We start from the raw sequence: 21,438 nt of genomic DNA on the forward strand, positions 1-21,438 counted from the left end.
GTTAGTTCAAATGTTGTTGACAGAGCATTGAACATCTACTAAGGACTATTCAAATAGTTGTACTAAACAATATTTTAGGGTATAAGATGCCTTTGTGACATAAATATAAATATGGGAATATTTCAGTGTTTTTTTTTTTTTTTTTTTTACAGTTCTCCTCTAGTATTCATTCTTATTTTCCTGTATTTCCTGTCTGTTTCCAGAGCATGCTGAAAGATGATGAATTCTTCAAAGAGATCTCTAACTCTCCCAACCCCAGCGTAACAGATGACGATTCCAACATTTGAGGCCAGCGCCATGGGACTAGCCGACCAGGATTGAAATACTATTTGGAATCATTTAAAATACTTCAGCTGTGCTTGATTGAGCTTGCCTTTTGGGATGGAATGCATAAAAGTGGCACTCCAGGCAGGCTAAAGCAAACACTCAAAAGTATTCCTGAACCCAGGTGTGCCACTAGCACACACCGACTCCACCGTACCCTCCAACTCTCCGTACCCCCCAACAAGTTTCCGTAACTCCCAACAAGCACCAGATCTCCTTTTAGTATTTTTGGCATAAAACATTTTTAAAGAAATTAAAAAGTCCATGTCTGTTGTCATGTGAACTGATACGCTGTTGTTTAAGGTGCTGTCAAAGCTAAAATACCCCCTATGCAGGATTAACAATTCAACTCACCCCTGTCTACCCAATAGCAGGTCAGTTATCAATCCTCATTACTCCCTACAGATCTGATAGATCCTTCTCTGCCTTACCTCTGAGCTAGTCTACATCAAGGGACTGTTCCTCAAGCTCAACAGTAAGGGCCTTACAGTAAAGTGGGCTATCCCCGAAGTAGAGTGCCTACGCTCCCTCACCCTGAACCTTATAAACCCGGCGTCTTCTCAGGATTGTCCGGGCCAGAGTGTCAACCTCAGCACACTGAACGGGTCGCCCTCCTCTGGGTTGGCTTTTAGCCGAGAGACACCCCTTCCTACGACTCCTACCAATGCACTCAGTACCTATAGTTCGGGTCCCATGTTCCTTTATACCAGCAACTCGGGTTTCCTATGGAATGATTAACCAAGAGAATTAGCTAGAGATCCTCAAATAATCAAGCATATTTCATAAACCTAGAGTAAAACGACATGCAGTTGTATGACTGATGACACAGGGTTTTAGAACAATAAAGTGAGTTTATTAAAAATTCCCCAATCAATCACAAATCATTTATAAGCAAACATTTACTGTAAATTTAATTGATAGACAACCTTCAGCACCCTTAACTAAATCCCTATTGGGGTGTTCCAATAAAATGTTTTGTCTGTTACAATTTTATGAGAAGCACATTATTTAATAACAAGAAAAAGCTTATACAACTCTCTCAACAGTTTTTTTTCTCTTTTTTCTTTTTTCTTTTTCTCACCTAAATTGCATGTCAATCCGCTTCACCCCTAAACGTTCTAACCTGGAGAGTTCCAGATCAAGCTAACATCCTTAAACTTCTTTTTTTTTCACATTACCATTCCCCACTTGGCACCATATTAATCCCCCTCCAACTTAACTAATTACTCCCATTACCTCTTAAATATCCAAAAATGTAAACATTTAATCATTACATTTCAACATTATAGCCTTCCATTAACAATCTCCAACAGGCCCTAAGGCCTTGTTCCTCTAAACTAAACAAACATAGTCTATATGCATCATACCTTAAAGCAAACATCACATTAACTATTTTACTGGATTACTTAAATCACACATTGTTAACCCTCTTACTAAATGGTTCTAATCACCCTTTAATCACCTCTGCCACTATACATTTCTCCATGCTTTCAAAATGTAACATTTAACCTTTAATCATCAATTAATTTATTTTACTTATTTTATTTTCCTTAGTCAATGTCAATTCTCTCAATATTCATTCTTCTCTCTCTTGTGTGTGTGTGTGTGTACGAAACTTCTTGAGTGTGCTCAAATGTTTTTCTAAAATGTCAGACAACTGGGCCTTAGCCAACTACTATTGACAGTACAAGTCCATATTAACTGTCCTATTTGGAGAGGAATTATTTCAGAGCAATATACCACCATAATTTGCCTACCAGCTGGATACTGGAGACGTTTGTACTCATTGTTTTTATACTAGCCAACTTTCTGTGGAATTTAAATATTAAAGTGAGCCATATCAATATCTGATAAACCCTTTTTTTTACATTAAGATGTAATGTAGGGCTTTTGCAAAGTCTAATGTTATTTTAAAGAATATGTTTGGCTTTTTAACAGTCACTGTCGGAGGATGAAAAACATGCTGTGCAGTTTTGCCCAAGTTAAATGAATTCCCCAAGACAGCTGCTATGGTTTACAAAGAAAACCAGACTATTTCAGCTGCAACTTCTTTATTCTTTCAGCACATCTCACAATATCCTAGACACTCCCAGTAATGGTGTTTATTTGAATGCATTTGCACCTATAATGTACAGTTCAAAGCACATCATTCCCTTTTAAAGTGTCATTGCATGTTATTGAAGCCTTTCTAGTTGCCAAAATGTTGTACACCTGCTAACGGAATATGGATTTCTTGTTTATTATAATTTGTACTGCGATAACTATTCATAAATATTGCCAGATAGCATAGTTATTTTGAGAATACCGTAGCTAGCCTGGGTGCCAGTCTGTTTCTGCTCTCTTGCCAACTCCTTTATGGAATTGGATTGGCAAGAGAACAGAAAGTGACGAACTCAGGCTGTTGTAGCATGTTGAAAGAGTTGAGCGATAAAGCAATGACACTGTTATGCATCACCCTAACCACATGAGGATAAAGTTTGTACTGTGTACTGGTTGAGTTTTTACCCATTTCTAGGGTCAATAAATTCATTGTAACTGTCTAATTTCTCAAGTAGAATTGGATATTTAGAACATATAGCATATAGGTTTGTTTTGCAATTCAGATTCATTACCATTTAAAAGCCTTTACCTCTCCATGTTTGTAGAGACTGTTATTTTTGTTAACACCAAGCCAATAAAGGGATACATGACAGTCACAGACCATTTGTACAGTAGTTGCCCAACTTGAACAACTTTGTATGCTGTTTCCTACTCTGTGTGCACTTTAAGATAAAGGTTTGACAAGCCACTATTTGCAGAATGATGACCAGATAAAACACATTTACACAGATATTAAAAGCAAAATAGAGGGTCAGGACAAGAGCATTGCAGCTTCCTCGGTTCTGTTCAGGCAGAAGTAGAGTAGGCTGCTGTGTGCCATGTTCTTTATGTAAAACTACCTCATTCACAGCTGGCTGCTGTTGATGTCGTCTGGACAATGTATTTTGTGTGGCAATCACCTTGATCCTCCATCCTGATATCGTGGTCCTGAGCTAAACTAGGGATATAACCTCAACTCTAATGAAGAACAATGACTGGACAGGTTTCATTGAAGGAGAAAAATAACACTGAACTCATCTAAGGGTCTTTTAAATTTTGTGAAGGGTTTTAGTATTTTCCATTGTCTCTAATGGGGAAACTCTTTCAATAGCGCTAGACTAAAAAGTTTGCTCTATGTTCAATTTGAGGTTTCAGTCGAAGATGTCTGCCAACATGGGCCTGGGAAGCTCTCAGGAGCTGACTGAGGAGATGCAGAGGGGCGTCCAGTCTGAGGTCTTCTCCCGGGCATCTCTTCATACAGCCTGCCAGCTGAGGACCTTCCTTTCTGTAAGTGCAGATCGTAATGTACAAGTTATATTTAAAAAAAAATTTAAACATTGCTGGAATATTGTACTTGAGATGTGGTGTTTCCTTTGAATATTTGTGGTGCATTTTGTCTAATATAAATTCAGATAATGCTAATTGGTTATTCACTGTGTCTGGGTGTGTTTTATGTATTTTGTACAGCGCACGTGCACAGAGTAGAATGATCTGTGGTTGCTGCATTGCATGGCGTGCTATCCATGCTGTTCACCAATCAGGTACATTTGTGAAATAATTAGTATATTGTGCATTGTAATTTTCATGTATTCCTGTTGTAAACTATTTTTGGTAACTATGGTTTCCCCAGTCAACAAGCGCCAAACCAGCGTGTGCGCGTGCAGAGTAGAATGATCTGTGGAGGCTGCATTGCATGACGTGCTATCCATGTTGTTTCCCTATTAGATAATACACTTGTGACTGGTGCTACATGCTGGAGTCCTTGTCAATATTATTCAGAACACAATGGAAGAAGAGTACTGTTACACAGTACATTAAGAAAAATGGATTTATTTGTATTTTATTTAACCTTTATTTAACTAGGCAAGTCAGTTAAGAACAAATTCTTCTTTACAATGAGAATTTGGAACTTTTGTGGTAGTGGAAGAAGTTTAACTTTTTAAACTTAAGCCAAGCAGTTAAATATTGTCAAAGTGACATTTAGTAAAATAATTGGTCTTATTATTTTGATAGTGGGGCACATACAGTGCCTTGCGAAAGTATTCGGCCCCCTTGAACTTTGCGACCTTTTGCCACATTTCAGGCTTCAAACATAAAGATATAAAACTGTATTTGTGAAGAATCAACAAGTGGGACACAATCATGAAGTGGAACAACATTTATTGGATATTTCAAACTTTTTTAACAAATCAAAAACTGAAAAATTGGGCGTGTAAAATTATTCAGCCCCCTTAAGTTAATACTTTGTAGCGCCACCTTTTGCTGCGATTACAGCTGTAAGTCGCTTGGGGTATGTCTCTATCAGTTTTGCACATCGAGAGACTGAAATGTTTTCCCATTCCTCCTTGCAAAACAGCTCGAGCTCAGTGAGGTTGGATGGAGAGCATTTGTGAACAGCAGTTTTCAGTTCTTTCCACAGATTCTCGATTGGATTCAGGTCTGGACTTTGACTTGGCCATTCTAACACCTGGATATGTTTATTTTTGAACCATTCCATTGTAGATTTTGCTTTATGTTTTGGATCATTGTCTTGTTGGAAGATAAATCTCCGTCCCAGTCTCAGGTCTTTTGCAGACTCCATCAGGTTTTCTTCCAGAATGGTCCTGTATTTGGCTCCATCTTCCCATCAATTTTAACCATCTTCCCTGTCCCTGCTGAAGAAAAGCTGGCCCAAACCATGATGCTGCCACCACCATGTTTGACAGTGGGGATGGTGTGTTCAGCTGTGTTGCTTTTACGCCAAACATAACGTTTTGCATTGTTGCCAAAAAGTTCAATTTTGGTTTCATCTGACCAGAGCACCTTCTTCCACATGTTTGGTGTGTCTCCCAGGTGGCTTGTGGCAAACTTTAAACAACACCTTTTATGGATATCTTTAAGAAATGGCTTTCTTCTTGCCACTCTTCCATAAAGGCCAGATTTGTGCAATATACGACTGATTGTTGTCCTATGGACAGAGTCTCCCACCTCAGCTGTAGATCTCTGCAGTTCATCCAGAGTGATCATGGGCCTCTTGGCTGCATCTCTGATCAGTCTTCTCCTTGTATGAGCTGAAAGTTTAGAGGGACGGCCAGGTCTTGGTAGATTTGCAGTGGTCTGATACTCCTTCCATTTCAATATTATCGCTTGCACAGTGCTCCTTGGGATGTTTAAAGCTTGGGAAATCTTTTTGTATCCAAATCCGGCTTTAAACTTCTTCACAACAGTATCTCGGACCTGCCTGGTGTGTTCCTTGTTCTTCATGATGCTCTCTGCGCTTTTAACGGACCTCTGAGACTATCACAGTGCAGGTGCATTTTACGGAGACTTGATTACACGCAGGTGGATTGTATTTATCATCATTAGTCATTTAGGTCAACATTGGATCATTCAGAGATCCTCACTGAACTTCTGGAGAGAGTTTGCTGCACTGAAAGTAAAGGGGCTGAATAATTTTGCACGCCCAATTTTTCAGTTTTTGATTTGTTAAAAAAGTTTGAAATATCCAATAAATGTCGTTCCACTTCATGATTGTGTCCCGCTTGTTGTTGATTCTCAACAAAAAAATAGTTTTATATCTTTATGTTTGAAGCCTGAAATGTGGCAAAAGGTCGCAAAGTTCAAGGGGGCCGAATACTTTCGCAAGGCACTGTATTTCATTACAAATAACTACTCTGACTAGCCTACTACACTTTTATACACCTCTCCTACTAGAATACCACAGTATATTCAAACTGTAACAAAAGAGTACAGAAGACAAGGAGGCATTGTTGTAAAAAAATATGACAAAAAATGGCTCCCCCATTGTTATAATTTTCAAGTTCCATGGTAGTTATTCAACAGTGGGGAGTTGGCTAAATTAGTTGATGTGGTTACTAAAACAGCTGTACCTCCTGATTGGTGTTAGATATTTATGTTCTTATTTCAATGTGAATAGCAGAGAAGTAGACCAAGGTGTCATAACCACTAAGTTTGTCTAGCTTGTTGGGAAAGTGGTCAAAATGGCAGGTGTTTGTAAAAGTTGATACAAAAAGTTGTTGATGTGGTTACTAAAACAGCTGAATCGTTTGATCCTATGAATATATTTGTGCTCCTATTTCAGATTTGAATAGCAGAGAAGTAGACATGTCATATCCTCTAACTTTTTGTCTAACTTGTTGGGAAAGTGGTCAAAGTAGCTGATTTGTGTCAAAAGTTACATTGTTTACACTGAATGTTGGAAGTCATGATGTCACAATGGGCCCTTTAGATTGTTTAGGAAATCCCATTAAAGTGGATGGAGGACAACAAGTGTAATAGTATAAAAGCTATCCAAAAAGTTCAATGGAAGCACACTATTCCAGATCAGTCTTTACGTTTGAATGGCGTTTATAGCTTAAACGGTGTAAGAGGAGTAGCGTGCAGAAGAAGAAGAATAAGAACTATGACGAAGATTTAAAGTTGGGACTTTTGCGTCAAGTCACAACTAATAGTGGGCAAATATTATACAATCCAGGTATATAAAGCTCTTAGAGACTTACCCCAAAACACTCACAGCTGTAATCGCTGCTAACGGTGATTGTCACGAATATTACCAAAGGTGACTCCCCTTCTTGTTCGGGTGGCGCTCGTCGTCGCCGGTCTACTAGCTGCCACCGATCCTTTGTTCTGTGTTCGTTTGGTTTTGTCTGTTTTGGTTTTGTTTTGTCTGTTCCTTGTTTGGTTTTGTCTGTCTGGTTTTGTTTTGTCTGTTCCTTGTTTGGTTGTTAGGGTGGGGTTATTGAAGTTCGTTCAGCCCGCTTCTGTTTGTGCGGGCTTGTTATTCTGTATGTGTTTGAGTGGTTAAGTGTTTTCATTTGGGTTTCTCGCTGTCCTTTTATTTTTCACGATAGGTTACATTTGTTCTGTAGTATTACCTGGTTTGGTATACTATTTTTGTACCTGTGATTTATTCTGGACATTAAAGTGTGTTTTTCCTGCATCCTTTGCTCTCTGCGCCTGACTCCACACCTATTCACTCATTGAGCGTTACAGTGATTCTAACATGTATTGACTCAAGAGAGTTGAATACTTATCTAATGAAGATATATTCACTTTTATTTTTCATTTTTTTCTATTATTTTTCAACCACTTTGAGATTAGAGTATTGTGTGTGGATCGTTGCCAAAAAGGGATAATTCAATAATTTTAATCACACTTTGTAACGTGTGTAAACAAAATGTGTAAAAGGTCAAGGGGTGTGAATACTTTCGGGAAGGCACTGTAATTATTTTATGCAAATGATGGATATGATAAGTGGTGTATTTGAGTTATAAAAAAAGGAAAACTTAATGACAAGATGTAGAGATTTGACATCAGTGAGAAGAGCGAAAATCTATTCTCTAAAATAAATGGAATATAAAATGAGACAGGAATCTATTTCCCATTTATTTTATTTTCATAACGATTGCAGAATAAATTCCTCATGTTTTCTGGCCATGATGGATTCATATTTCCGAAGTATCCATACAACAAATGACCATACTCATCTCTCATTTCATTGGGCCTATAGTAGCCTAGTAAATAGATAAGCTATGTAGTATTTCAAATGTTGCTGTATGATATTCCATAGGCAGCACAGTTTATAATAGGCCTATAACCTACAGTTGAATTAGACAGGTGAACATGCAGACCATTTATCTTATACTTTGAAGTATGAATTCTACTACTGTATGTTGTCACGCCCTGACCTTAGAGATCCTTATTTATTCTCTATGTTTGGTTAGGTCAGGGTGTGACTCGGGTGGGAGAATCTGTTTTCTATTTCTTTGTTGTTTGTGCCTAGTGTGGTTCCCAATCAGAGGCAGCTGTTTATCGTTGTCTCTGATTGGGGATGATATATATGTTATTTTCTGTTTAGTCTCTGTTACCTGACAGAACTGTTCGCTTTCGTTTTGTTACTTTGTTCGAGTGTTTTTTGATAATAAAAAAAATCATGAACACTTTTCACGCTGCGCTTTGGTCCACTCCTTCCGACGACAGGCGTTACATATGTAGCCTACTGTAATTTCATTATATATATATTTGTATCCTAGACGATGTTTCAGAATTCGCGGGCAGTCGAGCATATTTAGGTTGGGGGAAAGTCAATGAGAAACATTGTTGAATTGAAACGTTCTGCTGACAGGTCCACAACAATGTGTCATTCTTTTCGCTTTCAGGAGCTGTCAGAGTCCTTTGCCAAATACAGCATAAGTTACTGCTAAATAGCAAAACATTCTGCCCACACTTCTACAAAATATAATTTCTCTTTCTTTTAGAAACTGCCGTGGCCTAATTCCAATAGTTCCAATTTATACAGCAAATAAAGGGCTTATTGTCACCATAAATGGTGCATGAAGGGCGTTTTCCAGGCAGTTAGAATGCTTGTTCATGCAGTCAGTGTTAGGATGGGTTGGATTTATAAACGGAAAACATCCGTATGTATGGAGTGCGCCAAGTTTATAAATATCAATATATTTAGACATACATATTCTTTTCAGAAATGGCACACGCAGATATTTAGTGACAACGTAATATGCTAGTTAAAAATGCATACTATCAAAGGAGTGCAGAAAGGATAAATAAATATGGCATGGTTCACAGGGAATCAAACAATGTCCTCACATCAAACAGCAATTCATTTGTAAAAGGAGAGAAGACCAGTTCTGTCATTTCATATATGCAAGATAAAAAAATATATATTTTTAAACATAATCTACAGGGTTTCAAACATTTATCAAACAAACTAACTCACCTTTGTTGATTTCATGACGAGCAAAAGTCTAACTTATCTCCACAGTCTCTGAAGGTACGCTGGATGTTTTCCAAGTCGATTGCACAGGTGAAAAAAGGAAAACATTTGTGCATATCCACATCTCCACTTGCTGTGATCTTCAAAAACGTGTCACGTATGAAGTACTTTGCCCTGGTGACACTTGGATCCTCCCCTTGTACTGGTGTTGTATGTTCATGCGAAGTGTAGTGTGCAAACTCTGGAAAATAATCCTCTATTTTAGATTTCCCCGCCAACACCTTCTCTGCTAGCAGGTCCTGTTTGTTCAAAAAGAGGAGGACAGGACGGTCCATTGTCCGCATTCTGCGCCAGAGGTTCTCTAAGTTGTTTAGTGCCTCCTGCAGTTGGTTGGTCTGATTGTCTCCCTGACACACCATATCATAGCTGCTGCTGTCCACCACTAAAATATAGGCCGACTGGTCACAAAACACTCTCCTTATGGATCTCCATCCACCTCTGCCATTGAACAAATAAAAAACGTATTCTCCTACTCTGAAATATGTCTCAAAAATGCCTGAAGCTTTTTTGTGTTGCATGTATTGCATTAATTTCTCCTCCGCAGTTAATTCTGTGTCCAACAATCGCATCTGATTGAATATTGTGCTTTTCCCTGAGTCACAATCTCCTAGTAGTAGGAGCCTGTGAGATTTATGGTATTGCTGTTTATCTTTTTTAAGCTGTTTCTCAATCCTTTTGTTTGCTTCTCTCCGTGCCTTCTCCTCTTCTTCTCCACATTTGCCTTTGGTCTTATTACCAATGCCAAAACAAGCCATCTTCCTAAAAAAAAAAAAAATACAATAAAAGGAGGTAAAGTAATAAGTAGCCTTGTCTGAGCCAGAAAGGCCCATAGGGCAGGAGCCTATTTCTGTAGTGTGAGGCAGCTTGATGTACAAGTACACCCAGGACAGGATGCTAGTCTATTGCAGGGCCTTCCTCCTAATCCATTTAATGAGTGCCAAACAGGGAGGCAATGAAAAGGAGGGGAAATGGTACATTAATTATGCTAATTGCTAGACTGATCCAAGAAAAAAACACCTTCCTCAATATTTGTGAAAGGTTTAAAAGAAAAACTCCACCACAACCAGATGGGTAAAACAAATGGAATATCACAGCAGATGAATCAGACCTAGCTCTAGTCCAGGGCGCCGTTCGGCTGCGTACTCTCACGAACAGAGGCAATGTTGTTGTGGTTGTCGTGGCGCAATGTTCCAAAGCTAATTTTGACCAACCTTCTTCTTCCGAGTGTTTTGATGTAGCCTTACCACGTAATTCTGGTTTAGTCACGCTTTTATTTTCACTTCTTGTCAAGTTTGATTTTTGGATTAGTCTCAAAGCAGTAATTGTTTTAGAATATGAATCGAGACAAATATGGTCCAAAGTAGCCTGGAAACTAGTCTTGTTTAGCTACTATAACATTCAACTCCTTCCTCTCTGAGTCATGTGTGTTTCGCAAGGAGTACCTAGGTCCAAAGTTCTTACTTTCTCTGTAGTAGGATGTCCCTTGGGGGTATCCTCACCTATGTAGGACGTGCGAGGGTTAGGTTAATAAACATGCCGGAGCTAGAACCTGGTTGTCGCGCGTCCTCATTTTAGATCATACTACATGGTGTCAAAGTGGTTTTAAAATACACATAAACGTGAAGGACGTACCAAGTAAATCATACATTCAGGCTGTTTCAAATCAGGGAGGGCACAGTGTTGGAGATAAAAACAGCGCGTATCATTATTTTGCTAGCTAACGAGCAAGGAGTAAATTACTGCTAAGCAACATGTTGCAAGAGGAAGAAGCTGGCCGGATTTCAGGGTTTGCGACTCCAAGTTCAACGGGCTCTGGCGCAAACACGGACAGGCCCTGTGGCTAGTGCTGACGGATTTCGCATTCGTCCCCCGGATAATTTTGTTTGTATGGACATTAAAAACGGGCCGAAATGGATCAGGCGCTTTGAAAGGTACAGGGTAGCATCAGGCTTAAACGTGAAAAATGAGGCATTTCGAGTTAATACACAGATCTACTCTATGGGTGATGAAGCCGAGGATATGTTAAATGCTTCAACGTTGACCGAGGAAGAGAAACTTAACAACAGTGCCGTTAAAGACTGTTTTGAAACGCATTTTGTAGGGAGACACAACATTATTTTTGAGAGATCTAGGTTTAATATGCGCTAACAGGAGCAGGGTGAAACCACCGACAGTTTTATCACAGCCTTTCACAAACTAGCAGAACATTGTCAGTTTGGCGCGCTCAAGGAAGAGCTGATCCGAGATCGGATTGTAGTCGGAATAAGAAATATATCACTTTCTGAAAAGTTAGTTGGATTCCCAATTTACCTTGTCCAAAGCTGTAAACCAGGTTAGGCAGAGTGAGACAGTAAAAAGACAGCAGACGATACTGTGAGACAGCAGCTCCTCGCAGAACGAAGAGAGTGAGGAAATACATGCATTTTCAGAGCTAAAAAAACGGAGGGGAACACAGAACAGAGACCGACGTGGAGAAAACAATCACAGACAGCACCAGTAGCTAGTTCAAGTGTTTGTCGCAAATGTGGGAAATCCCCTTTCCACAGATGGAAAGATTGCCCAGCAAAGGATGCGGAATGCAGGAAATGTCACAGGAGAGGATACTTTTCAGCTGTCTGTCGATTAAAGCAAATGCATGAGGTCTCAGAGGAGGTACAGCAGGACAGCATCTTTCTGGGAGAAGTAAAGGAAAACAATGCTGGCTGGCATTCAGACATTAAACTCAATGTGGAGGTTGTGTCATTTAAACTAGACACTGGGGCAGCAGTGACAGCTATCCCAACTAGGCTGTATAGCTATAGCTGGCCCTTTGCGCTCTACAAACAAATAACTGTACGGCCCAGTAATAAGATTTTACCAGTGGTAGGGCACTTGGTGATTAAACTGGAGAGTAAAGACAAAAGTGCCATCCGTTGCTGGGGCTGCCAGCAATTGAAGCATTGCAACTCATTGAGAGTGTGAGCGAATTAGAGGACCCAGTTGAGGTTTTTAAAAAGAAATTCCCAAAAGTGTTTTCTGGTCTAGGAAGGATAGAAGGTGACTACAAAATCTGCCTGAAAGAGGATGCTATCCCCTATGCCCTTACCACCCCCCGCCGGGTGCCTATCCCCTTATTGGCCAGAGTAAAGGAAGAGTTGGGGAGGATAGAAGAAATTGGGGTGGTGTCTAAAATAGAATGTCCCACAGACTGGTGTGCAGGGATGGTAGTGGTCCCAAACGCCAATGGGGAAATAAGGATCTATGTGGACATGACTAAATTGAATGAGACACATCTTACCATCAGTGGAGCAGTCACTGGCTCAGTTGGATGGCTCACAAGTCTTCACAAAGCTGGATGCCCGCTCAGGTTTCTGGCAGATACCGCTGTCATCAGAGAGTAGGACACTCACAACATTTATAACACCGTTTGGCCGTTACTGTTTTTCCATTTGGAATCGCTTCCGGCCCTGAGCATTTCCAAAGACGCATGTCCCAGCTGTTGGATGGGCTGAGTGGCGTCATAGTCCACGCGGAAGGGACAGAGCAGAACATGATGCAAGGCTCACAGCAGTTCTGAACCGACTCCAGGAGACTGGCCTGACACTCAATGAAAAATGAACTTTTGCACAATCAGAGGTCTTGTTCTTGGGACACAAAATCAGTGCAGCTGGAATAGAGCCGGACCCAGAGAAGATCAGCGCCATCACAGATATGCCCAGACCCCAGAATGTGGCTGAAGTCAGGACCTTCTTAGGCATGGCCACATATGTGGGTAAGTTCCTCCCACAGTTCTCAGATACAACCAAACCTCAGAGACTTACTAGCCAAAGAGAATGACTGGTTATAGGGTCACATGCAACAGGTAGCGTTTGACAAAATCAAAGGAGATCTGGCCTCACAGAGAGTGCTGGCCCAGTACCGTCCCCACGCTAAGACAAAAGTATCAGCAGATGCATCATCCTTTGGGCTAGGGGCGGTCCTCACACAGATGCAGGACAACATGGAGTGGCATCTAATAGCTTACATCTCCCAAAGCTTATCCGACACAGAGCAAAGATATGCTCAAGTGGAGAAGGAGGCGTTGGCTATCACATGGGCATGTGAAAGGCTCAGCCAATACCTTATTGGCCTGCAGATTACAGACTGACCATAAACCGCTGTTGGCTCTGTTAGGGACAAAAGCACTGGACGACTTGCCTCCCAGAGTTCTGCGCTTCCGCCTCAGATTACTGAGATTACAAAATGGGGTATGTGCCAGGGAAGGCACTGATCACAGTAGATGAACTCTCCAGGGCCCCAATTAAACGTCCATTATCAGAGGAGGAGCAATGGCTAGAGGGTGAGGTACAGGTGTCCATTAATGCAATAAGGGACAGTCTACCTGCATCTCAGACCAAACTGCAGCAGATTGCAGAGGAGCAACAACGAGACCACATCTGCCAACAGATGCAAAAAGGGATGGCCCAGGCAGGAGGAACTGCCTCAGCTGCTGAAGCCCCATTGGGTGCACCAAAGTGACTTCCACTGTAATGGAGACCTTCTCATGAAAGGACAACGGATAGTTATCCCAGAGACTCTACAACAAGAAATGCTAGACAGAGTGCATGATGGACACATGGGGATAACCAAATGCAGACTGAGGGCAGGAGGCTGCGTTCCCCATTGCCTGTCTCGCCGGCTCAGCTTAAACACCGAGGGCCTAACAGGAAGGCCTTCGCTGAGAGGGACAAACGGCTGAAACAAACGCAAACTGGAGACTTTAATCGGAGACACCGTGCTAAGGAGAGGCCAGAGTTGACCTTGTGTGGATTACAAATTCAAAGACACCAGCAATAGTGCTGAGGAAAGCGGATGCCCCATGCTTCTATGTGGTTGACATAGGTTCAGAAGAGGTACGAAGGAACAAAACACACCTCAGAGCTCTTCCAGATCTACCAGCCACACAGACTGAGGCCACAGAAAATGCACGAAAAGAGGGTGAAGGAGAGAGAATGCTCACAGAGCCACAAGCGCACCCAAAAAGAGAGACAATGCTACGTGAAGGGAAAACATACTGTTGGGGACCATACCCAGCAAAAAAGAGACTACCTAAGTTAATGTTCATACTGTGTGATTTAATGCTTTCATACTGTTTCAGGATGGGAAGTAGCATGTTAGAGAATAATACTGGTTTCCAAATTACATTTCAGTTATGCTTCAGTGGTTGCATGTTGAGTTCTTGTTCATGGGAGAGGGGAAGATGTAGTAGGATGTACCTTGGGGGTATCCGTACCTATGTAGGACATGCGAGGGTTAGGTTAATAAACAGGCTGGAGCTAGAACCTGGTTGTCACGCGTCCTTATTTTAGATCATACTACAGCTCTATTGTGAATGTAGTATAGGCTACCCATATTCAGTCTGGCTGACACGCGACCCACATGACTACACAGCAAGCATAGACAGGCCTACATGAGTAATGCCTCGATCACAGTGACAGTGCTTTGCATTTTGGTACACTAGAAGTACGTTTATTTCTAATGGAATGCTGTGTTTGCCTTGCAGCGTTGCATTGGAGAGGCAGTTTCAGTGCGTTCTGTGTGATGCATTGTGACGACCCTCCCACTCTGTCTGCCATATTCTGTCTTTGTTCTTGATGCCGGTGGGCGGAGTTGGGAGGGTCATCAGCTACATGGGAAACACCTGGGCCCGGTGTGTCCCAGGATAAATACACCACTTCCCCATTCATGGAAGAGACTCTCTCCTTCATAGATTTTGTTGTGTTTCTTGGTGTTGTTTTGGTTGTTTGCTTTAGCATCTTTCAACACCCTGCATTATCACATTCATGCATGCAAAACACTCACTTACATTACTGATTACACACACCATTGTATATTATACTTAGTTACTTATTTAATAAATATATATTTTGTTACTCCTTATCTCCACGTTGTCTCCCTTTTGTTACGGGCTTTGAGCCGGTTCGTGACATGCATAAATTTGATTTTTCCAACGTTTGTGTCAAACTGTATGTGTAGACGGCTTGACAGAAATGTAAGCAGAAAGTGAATGTTGAACTTTTGTTGCACACATATCCAGATGATGCTGCTTACCAATTTGCACAATACATCTGTCAGTGTGATCGAGGCATAAGGCTATTCACACACACACACACTGCTTTGGACTGGGCATTCAACCAGGCCAGTTTGCTTCAGAATTAGGCCTACACCACATAACCTTTCTTTAGACTGCACTGGAACATAAAAGGACACATCTGATACTCAGGGCATGCATGTGTAGGATATAAAACTATGGACTTGTGTTGTAAAGTCTGAGTTAACAAACATGTTTCAGAAGAGTAAGGACAGTTTAACTCCCTGTCTGATTTCAACAGCACTACAGTAGTGACTCATAGATACTGCTCATGTTAATAAATCATTCATCAAAGTGTCATTTGTTTATAAGCCATGTCATGAAGTGTAAATTAAGCATATGTGTGTGGTATGTGGTAAACACAAGCTTAGGAGATATTATAAGTTTTGTTCTATGAGATTATCTTTATCAGCTAATGTCAATTTTTAAGAATTTATATAATAAAAAACAGAAATCACAAAGGATTCATAATAAAGGATTCATAAAGGTCATGTTAACTGACTGCTATTATCTCATAGAACAAAACATATAAAACCCTATTCTTAAATTCCCACATTCATTCTCCATTCATTTTTCCCATAAGGATGGCTGAACGAACCAGAGGTAATTTATTTCTGGGTTTTAGGACTACAAGCTGGCATGCTCAATTAACAGTCAGCTAGGATACTTAATTGCTTAGCAATGCTACTCAAATGTTTTCCTCTCATTTATTAAACATCTTTAGAAATGCAATGGCCTTATTCAAAATAGCCCATGTTTTGGTCCTTAAATGTAAGTAGGCCGACTGTCACGCCCTGATCTGTTTCATCTGTCCTTGTGCTTGTCTCCACCCCCCTACAGGTGTCGCCCATCTTCCCCATTATCCCCTGGGTACTTATACCTGTGTTCTCTGTTTGTCTAGTCAACCAGTGTTTTGTCTCAGCTCCTGCTTTTCCCCCCAGTCTCTCAGCAGGGGTTCAAACTGTAGAACCCAGTTCCTAAATTTGAATATAAAAATAGATTTTATCAAACAAAACTATGCTACATTGTATCTCTGGGGCCCTCAGGATAACAAATCCGAGCAAGATTACTGAATGTAAGTACATTATTTACCTTCAGCGGTGAATGTATCAAACCAGGTGCCGTGATACATTTTTTTTGTGCACTCTCTTCAAACAATAGCATGGTGGCCTCCCGGGTGGCGCAGTGGTCTAGGGCACTGCAGCGCTAGCTGTGCCACCAGAGACTCTGGGTTCGCGCCCAGGCTCTGTCGCACCCGGCCGCGACCGGGAGGTCCGTGGGGCGACGCACAATTGGCCTAGCGTCGTCCGGGGTAGGGAGGGTTTGGCCGGTAGGGATATCCTTGTCTCATAGCGCACCAGCGACTCCTGTGGCGGGCCGGGCGCAGTGCACAGTAACCAAGGTCACCAGGTGCACGGTGTTTCCTTCCGGGTTGGATGCGCGCTGTGTTAAGAAGCAGTGCGGCTTGGTTGGGTTGTGTTTCGGAGGATGCATGGCTTTCGACTTTCGTCTCTCCCGAGCCCGTATGGGAGTTGTAGCGATGAGACAAGATAGTAATAACTAACAATTGGATACCACGAAATTGGGGAGAAAAAGGGGGTAAATAATAATAATTTTAAAAACAATAGCATGGTGTTTTTTTTCACTGTACTGTAAATTGGACAGTGCAGTTAAATTAGCAATAATTTAAGCTTTCTGCCAATATAAGACATGTCTACATCCTGGGAAATGTTCTTGTTACTTACAACGTCATGTTAATCACATTAGCTCAACTGTCCCGCGGGGGGCACCGATCCCGTAGAGGATATAATAATAGTTCATTTTAGTATACTGTAAACAAATGGTATCATTTCAGTTGCGTTAACTAGCGCTTCGCCTGTCTACCAGAAGTTGATGCTATGTTTCAATGCAACTTCTTGCTAGCTTATTAGCATAGCTAACAAATTATTAGCTAGACATCTTACGATTTCATTAACAATGTCCACTGATAACATACAACAACTATACCACTTAGCTAAGCTAAGAATGACGTGAATAGTCAGGTTTATAAACGTTGAGTAGTTAGTCAGATAGCATATCATTAATATACTGCCAATTTCGATGTAATAGTAGTCAACTAACGTTAGGTAGCTAGCTAACATACCGGTACATACAAGCAACTGCTATGCGGTTTGTAAGGCTAGCGTAGCTAATAAATTGTCAGCCAACAACCTGTAACTTATTTGAAAGTCATTCCTTTATTACATTGCACAACATTTTCTTAACATTTGTCATAATTAGTTAAAGCAATTAATTTTTATCCGCTCTCAGCAGATTTTCTTCAAATCTGAAAGTGTTGTGAAATGATTTTCTGAAGAATTGCATTATGGGCCTTAAAAGCACAGAAATAGTGTCCACTGCTTGAATACCCTTTGTATTTTGGCGAATGTAGTATGACATCCGGGAACTTTTGGCATACTAACTATATCCACACTATGACCAATCAGCATCCTACATACACTATTTGTCACAAATAATATGGTTAGTATAAGTATTCAAACACAACTCATGTCTTGTTTTGTGGTGTTTTGAATGATTTCATGTCAATGCTAATATGGCTGAAATTCACTAGCTAGCTAACCAACAACTGTAACGATGTATTTGAGACAACAAGTGCTCAATGTGCAAATGTATTTATGTTCTCAATAAACATTTGAAGACAAAATATAGCTTACACGTTGTCAACAATCTAAGCCAACCCTATATGTTTTGCCCCATAGTTATGCACGCATTGGTTTTGTTGCGAAACAACCAACCCTTCTATGCACAGAGGGGGATTTTCCCGCACTGAAATCTGGAAGTGACATACTTCCTTCTCCATGAATGATGCCACGTGATAGAATATAGACGCCAGTGGAGTAACAAAACAAACACAGAAATAAATCTAAACTTTAATCGGAGCTGGACAAGTACAAGTTGGGACGTCACAATCTGCATTTTGATGTAGAACTTCCCTTGTAGCAGTGGCACAACAACTTCAACTTTGCCTTCTATCCCATCAGCTTTCAAAAGTTCAGTTCTTGTATGAAGGTCAATGAGAGCGTGTTGAATTTGGTTAGCAAAAAATGTAATGGCTTATTTGCTACGTGTTGCGTATTTGATCAAATAGAAGTTTATTAATGATTAAGTTGTTACAAGTGTACTGATTTAAGTAGGACACCTCACGTCCCGGCAACTTTGGGAAAAAAACACTTGATATATGAGTTGAGCCTTGTCGTCACTAGTTATCACAAAGTCATAAACCTCGCCTTATATAATTTAGATTTGTGGCTGTGGTAGCTAGGGGAAACCGTTGTGCCTGTTGTTTACACGGGTATCTGCCCTCTCATTGGCTAGAATGGTCCCACCTGATCTTGCCTCCTCCCGACTGCCTTCTATTTTTAAGACATTTCTTTTCATTCTTAGAATGGTCACTAGAGTATCTGGTCAATATACTGGATAAAGTATTGAAGATGATGCCGGAGGGTAGGGCTGCCGTCTTATTGGCTCTTAACCAACCTTGCCATTTTGTTTGTTTTTTCGCGTTGTTCGTAACTTGTTTTGTACATAATGTTGCTCCTCGCACTTGTCCCCAGCCCGGTACCACCAGTGCCGGCACCAAGCCTACAGTTCGCCACGGCAGTCCGGAACCTCCAGCGACGGGCCACTGTCCGGAACCTCCAGCGACGGGCCACAGCCCGGAACCTCCAGCGACGGGCCACAGCCCGGAACCTCCAGCGACGGGCCACGGGTCAGTGCCACAAGAGCGGACTCATTGTAATGAAGGGGGGCGGCGTCCAGAACCAGAGCCGCCCCCTAGGTTAGATGCCCACCCAGACCCTCCCATATTGGTTTAGGTTTGCGTCCGGGAGTCCGCATCTTTGGGGTGTTTGTTTAGTTTTTGTATGTCTAGGGGTTTTGGTATGTCTAGGGGTTTATATGTCTATGGTTTCCTAGATTGGTTCTCAATCCGAGGCATCTGTTTATCGTTGTCTCTGATTGGGGACTATATTTAGGTAGCCATATTCCTTGGGTATTTTGTGGGTTTTTATTCTATGTTTAGTTGCCTGTTTGCACTAGTCATATAGCTTCACAGTTCTTTTTGTATTTGTTTTGTTTAGTGTTCGTTCTTCCATTAAAAGATGTACGCTTACCACGCAGCGCCTTGGTCTCCTCACGATGATGAACGTGACAATTTCACGGTAAGGTCTACTACACCTGTTGTATTCGGCGTATGTGACAAATACGATTTTGATTTGACTCGACAACGTGTCAAAAGTGTTCCACAGGGATGCTGGCTCATGTTGACTCCAATGCTTCCCACAGTCTCAAGGCTTAGAAATCCTTCTTTAACCGGTCTCCTCCCCTTCATCTACATTCATTTAACAAGTGACATCAATAAGGGGGACCATAGCTTTCACCTGGATTCATCTGGTTAGTCTATGCCATGGAAGGAGCAGGTGTTCTTAATGTTTTGTCTACTCAGTGTACATGCATATGTTATTTCCATCCTCCAGGGAATTAGACACAGGTCCTGGTGCAGCCCAACCTCCAGCCTCAGCCCAACCTCCAGTTAAAGGCCCAGACCCAGCACCACTCCCATCTCCAAGCCCAGCTCCACTCCCATCTCCATGTCCAGCTCCACTCCCATCTCCATGTCTAGCACTAGGCCCAGCACCACCCCCAGCTGCAAACAGATATTCTAAAATAATCAGCAGACACATTGGCCCATAAAAAACAATAACAAGTGGTGGAAGGCCATATATACAGTGGGGCAAAAAAGTATTTAGTCAGCCACCAATTGTGCAAGTTCTCCCACTTAAAAAGATGAGAGAGGCCTGTAATTTTCATCATAGGTACACTTCAACTATGACAGACAAAATGAGAAAAAAATCCAGAAAATCACATTGTAGGATTTGTAATGAATTTATTTGCAAATTATGGTGGAAAATAAGTATTTGGTCAATAACAAAACTTTATCTCAATACTTTGTTATATACCCTTTGTTGGCAATGACAGAGGTCAAACGTTTTCTGTAAGTCTTCACAAGGTTTTCACACACTGTTGCTGGTATTTTGGCCAATTCCTCCATGCAGATCTCCTCTAGAGCAGTGATGTTTTGGGGCTGTTGCTGGGCAACATGGACTTTCAACTCCCTCCAAAGATTTTCTATGGGGTTGAGATCTGGAGACTGACTAGGCCACTCCAGGACCTTGAAATGCTTCTTACGAAGCCACTCCTTCGTTGCCCAGACGGTGTGTTTGGGATCATTGTCATGCTGAAAGACCCAGCCACGTTTCATCTTCAATGCCCTTGCTAATGGAAAGAGGTTTTCACTCAAAATCTCACGATACATGGCCCCATTCATTCTTTCTGTTACACGGATCAGTCGTCCTGGTCCCTTTGCAGAAAAACAGCCCCAAAGCATGATGTTTCCACCCCCATGCTTCACAGTAGGTATGGTGTTCTTTGGATGCAACTCAGCATTCTTTGTCCTCCAAACACGACGAGTTTAGTTTTTACCAAAAAGTTCTATTTTGGTTTAATCTGACCATATGACATTCTCCCAATCTTCTTCTGGATCATCCAAATGCTCTCTAGCAAACTTCAGATGGGCCTGGACATGTACTGGCTTAAGCAGCGGGACACATCTGGCACTGCAGGATTTGAGTCCCTGGTGGCGTAGTGTGTTACTGATGGTAGGCTTTGTTACTTTGGTCCCAGCTCTCTGCAGGTCATTCACTAGGTCCGCCCCGTGTGGTTCTGGGATTTTTGCTCAGTGTTCTTGTGATCATTTTGACCCCACGGGGTGAGATCTTGCGTGGAGCCCCAGATCGAGGGAGATTATCAGTGGTCTTGTATGTCTTCCATTTTCTAATAATTGCTCCCACAGTTGATTTCTTCAAACCAAGCTGCTTACCTATTGCAATTTTTATTTTATTTTTTATTTTACCTTTATTTAACCAGGCAAGTCAGTTAAGAACAAATTCTTATTTTCAATGACGGCCTGGGAACAGTGGGTTCAGGGGCAGAACGACAGATCTGTACCTTGTCAGCTCGGGGGTTTGAACTCACAACCTTCCGGTTACTAGTCCAACGCTCTAACCACTAGGCTACC

The 21,438-nt window shown here is 41.4% G+C and overlaps 2 protein-coding genes and 1 long non-coding RNA gene across 7 annotated transcripts in view; 2 read left to right on the forward strand and 1 right to left on the reverse strand.

The window, feature by feature from the left end:
* The window catches only part of LOC110522805 (liprin-beta-1), a 74,789-nt gene extending 71,927 nt beyond the window's left edge, over positions 1–2,862 (forward strand). For all 4 annotated transcript variants that reach the window (XM_021601252.2, XM_021601255.2, XM_021601257.2 and 1 more), the window contains one exon: positions 204–2,862. In XM_021601252.2, the coding sequence (XP_021456927.2) occupies positions 204–287 (84 nt within the window). In that variant the 3' untranslated portion in view covers positions 288–2,862. The remainder of the gene's footprint in view (positions 1–203) is intronic.
* Positions 1,371–12,112, reverse strand: LOC110522807 (guanine nucleotide-binding protein G(s) subunit alpha). Of its 2 annotated transcripts, XM_021601261.2 has the most exons (3): positions 11,504–12,112; positions 9,137–9,952; positions 1,371–3,688 (listed from the first exon to the last, which is right to left on the reverse strand). In XM_021601261.2, exon 2 carries the CDS (start codon positions 9,946–9,948, stop codon positions 9,148–9,150), a length of 801 nt encoding a protein of 266 aa, XP_021456936.2. In that variant the 5' UTR covers positions 9,949–9,952; positions 11,504–12,112; the 3' UTR covers positions 1,371–3,688; positions 9,137–9,147. The 2 variants fall into 2 exon arrangements, with proteins under 2 accessions (XP_021456936.2, XP_036833381.1); XM_036977486.1 differs by having other exon boundaries at positions 9,137–12,112.
* Positions 12,113–17,810: 5,698 nt separating this feature from the next.
* On the forward strand, positions 17,811–20,153 carry LOC118964589. Its single transcript, XR_005051736.1, has 3 exons — positions 17,811–18,806; positions 18,917–19,522; positions 19,838–20,153. It is a non-coding gene; the product is annotated as an uncharacterized LOC118964589 (long non-coding RNA).
* Positions 20,154–21,438: the final 1,285 nt, after the last annotated feature.

This window comes from Oncorhynchus mykiss, chromosome 1 (assembly GCF_013265735.2).
Source record: "Oncorhynchus mykiss isolate Arlee chromosome 1, USDA_OmykA_1.1, whole genome shotgun sequence".
NCBI lineage: Eukaryota > Metazoa > Chordata > Actinopteri > Salmoniformes > Salmonidae > Oncorhynchus > Oncorhynchus mykiss.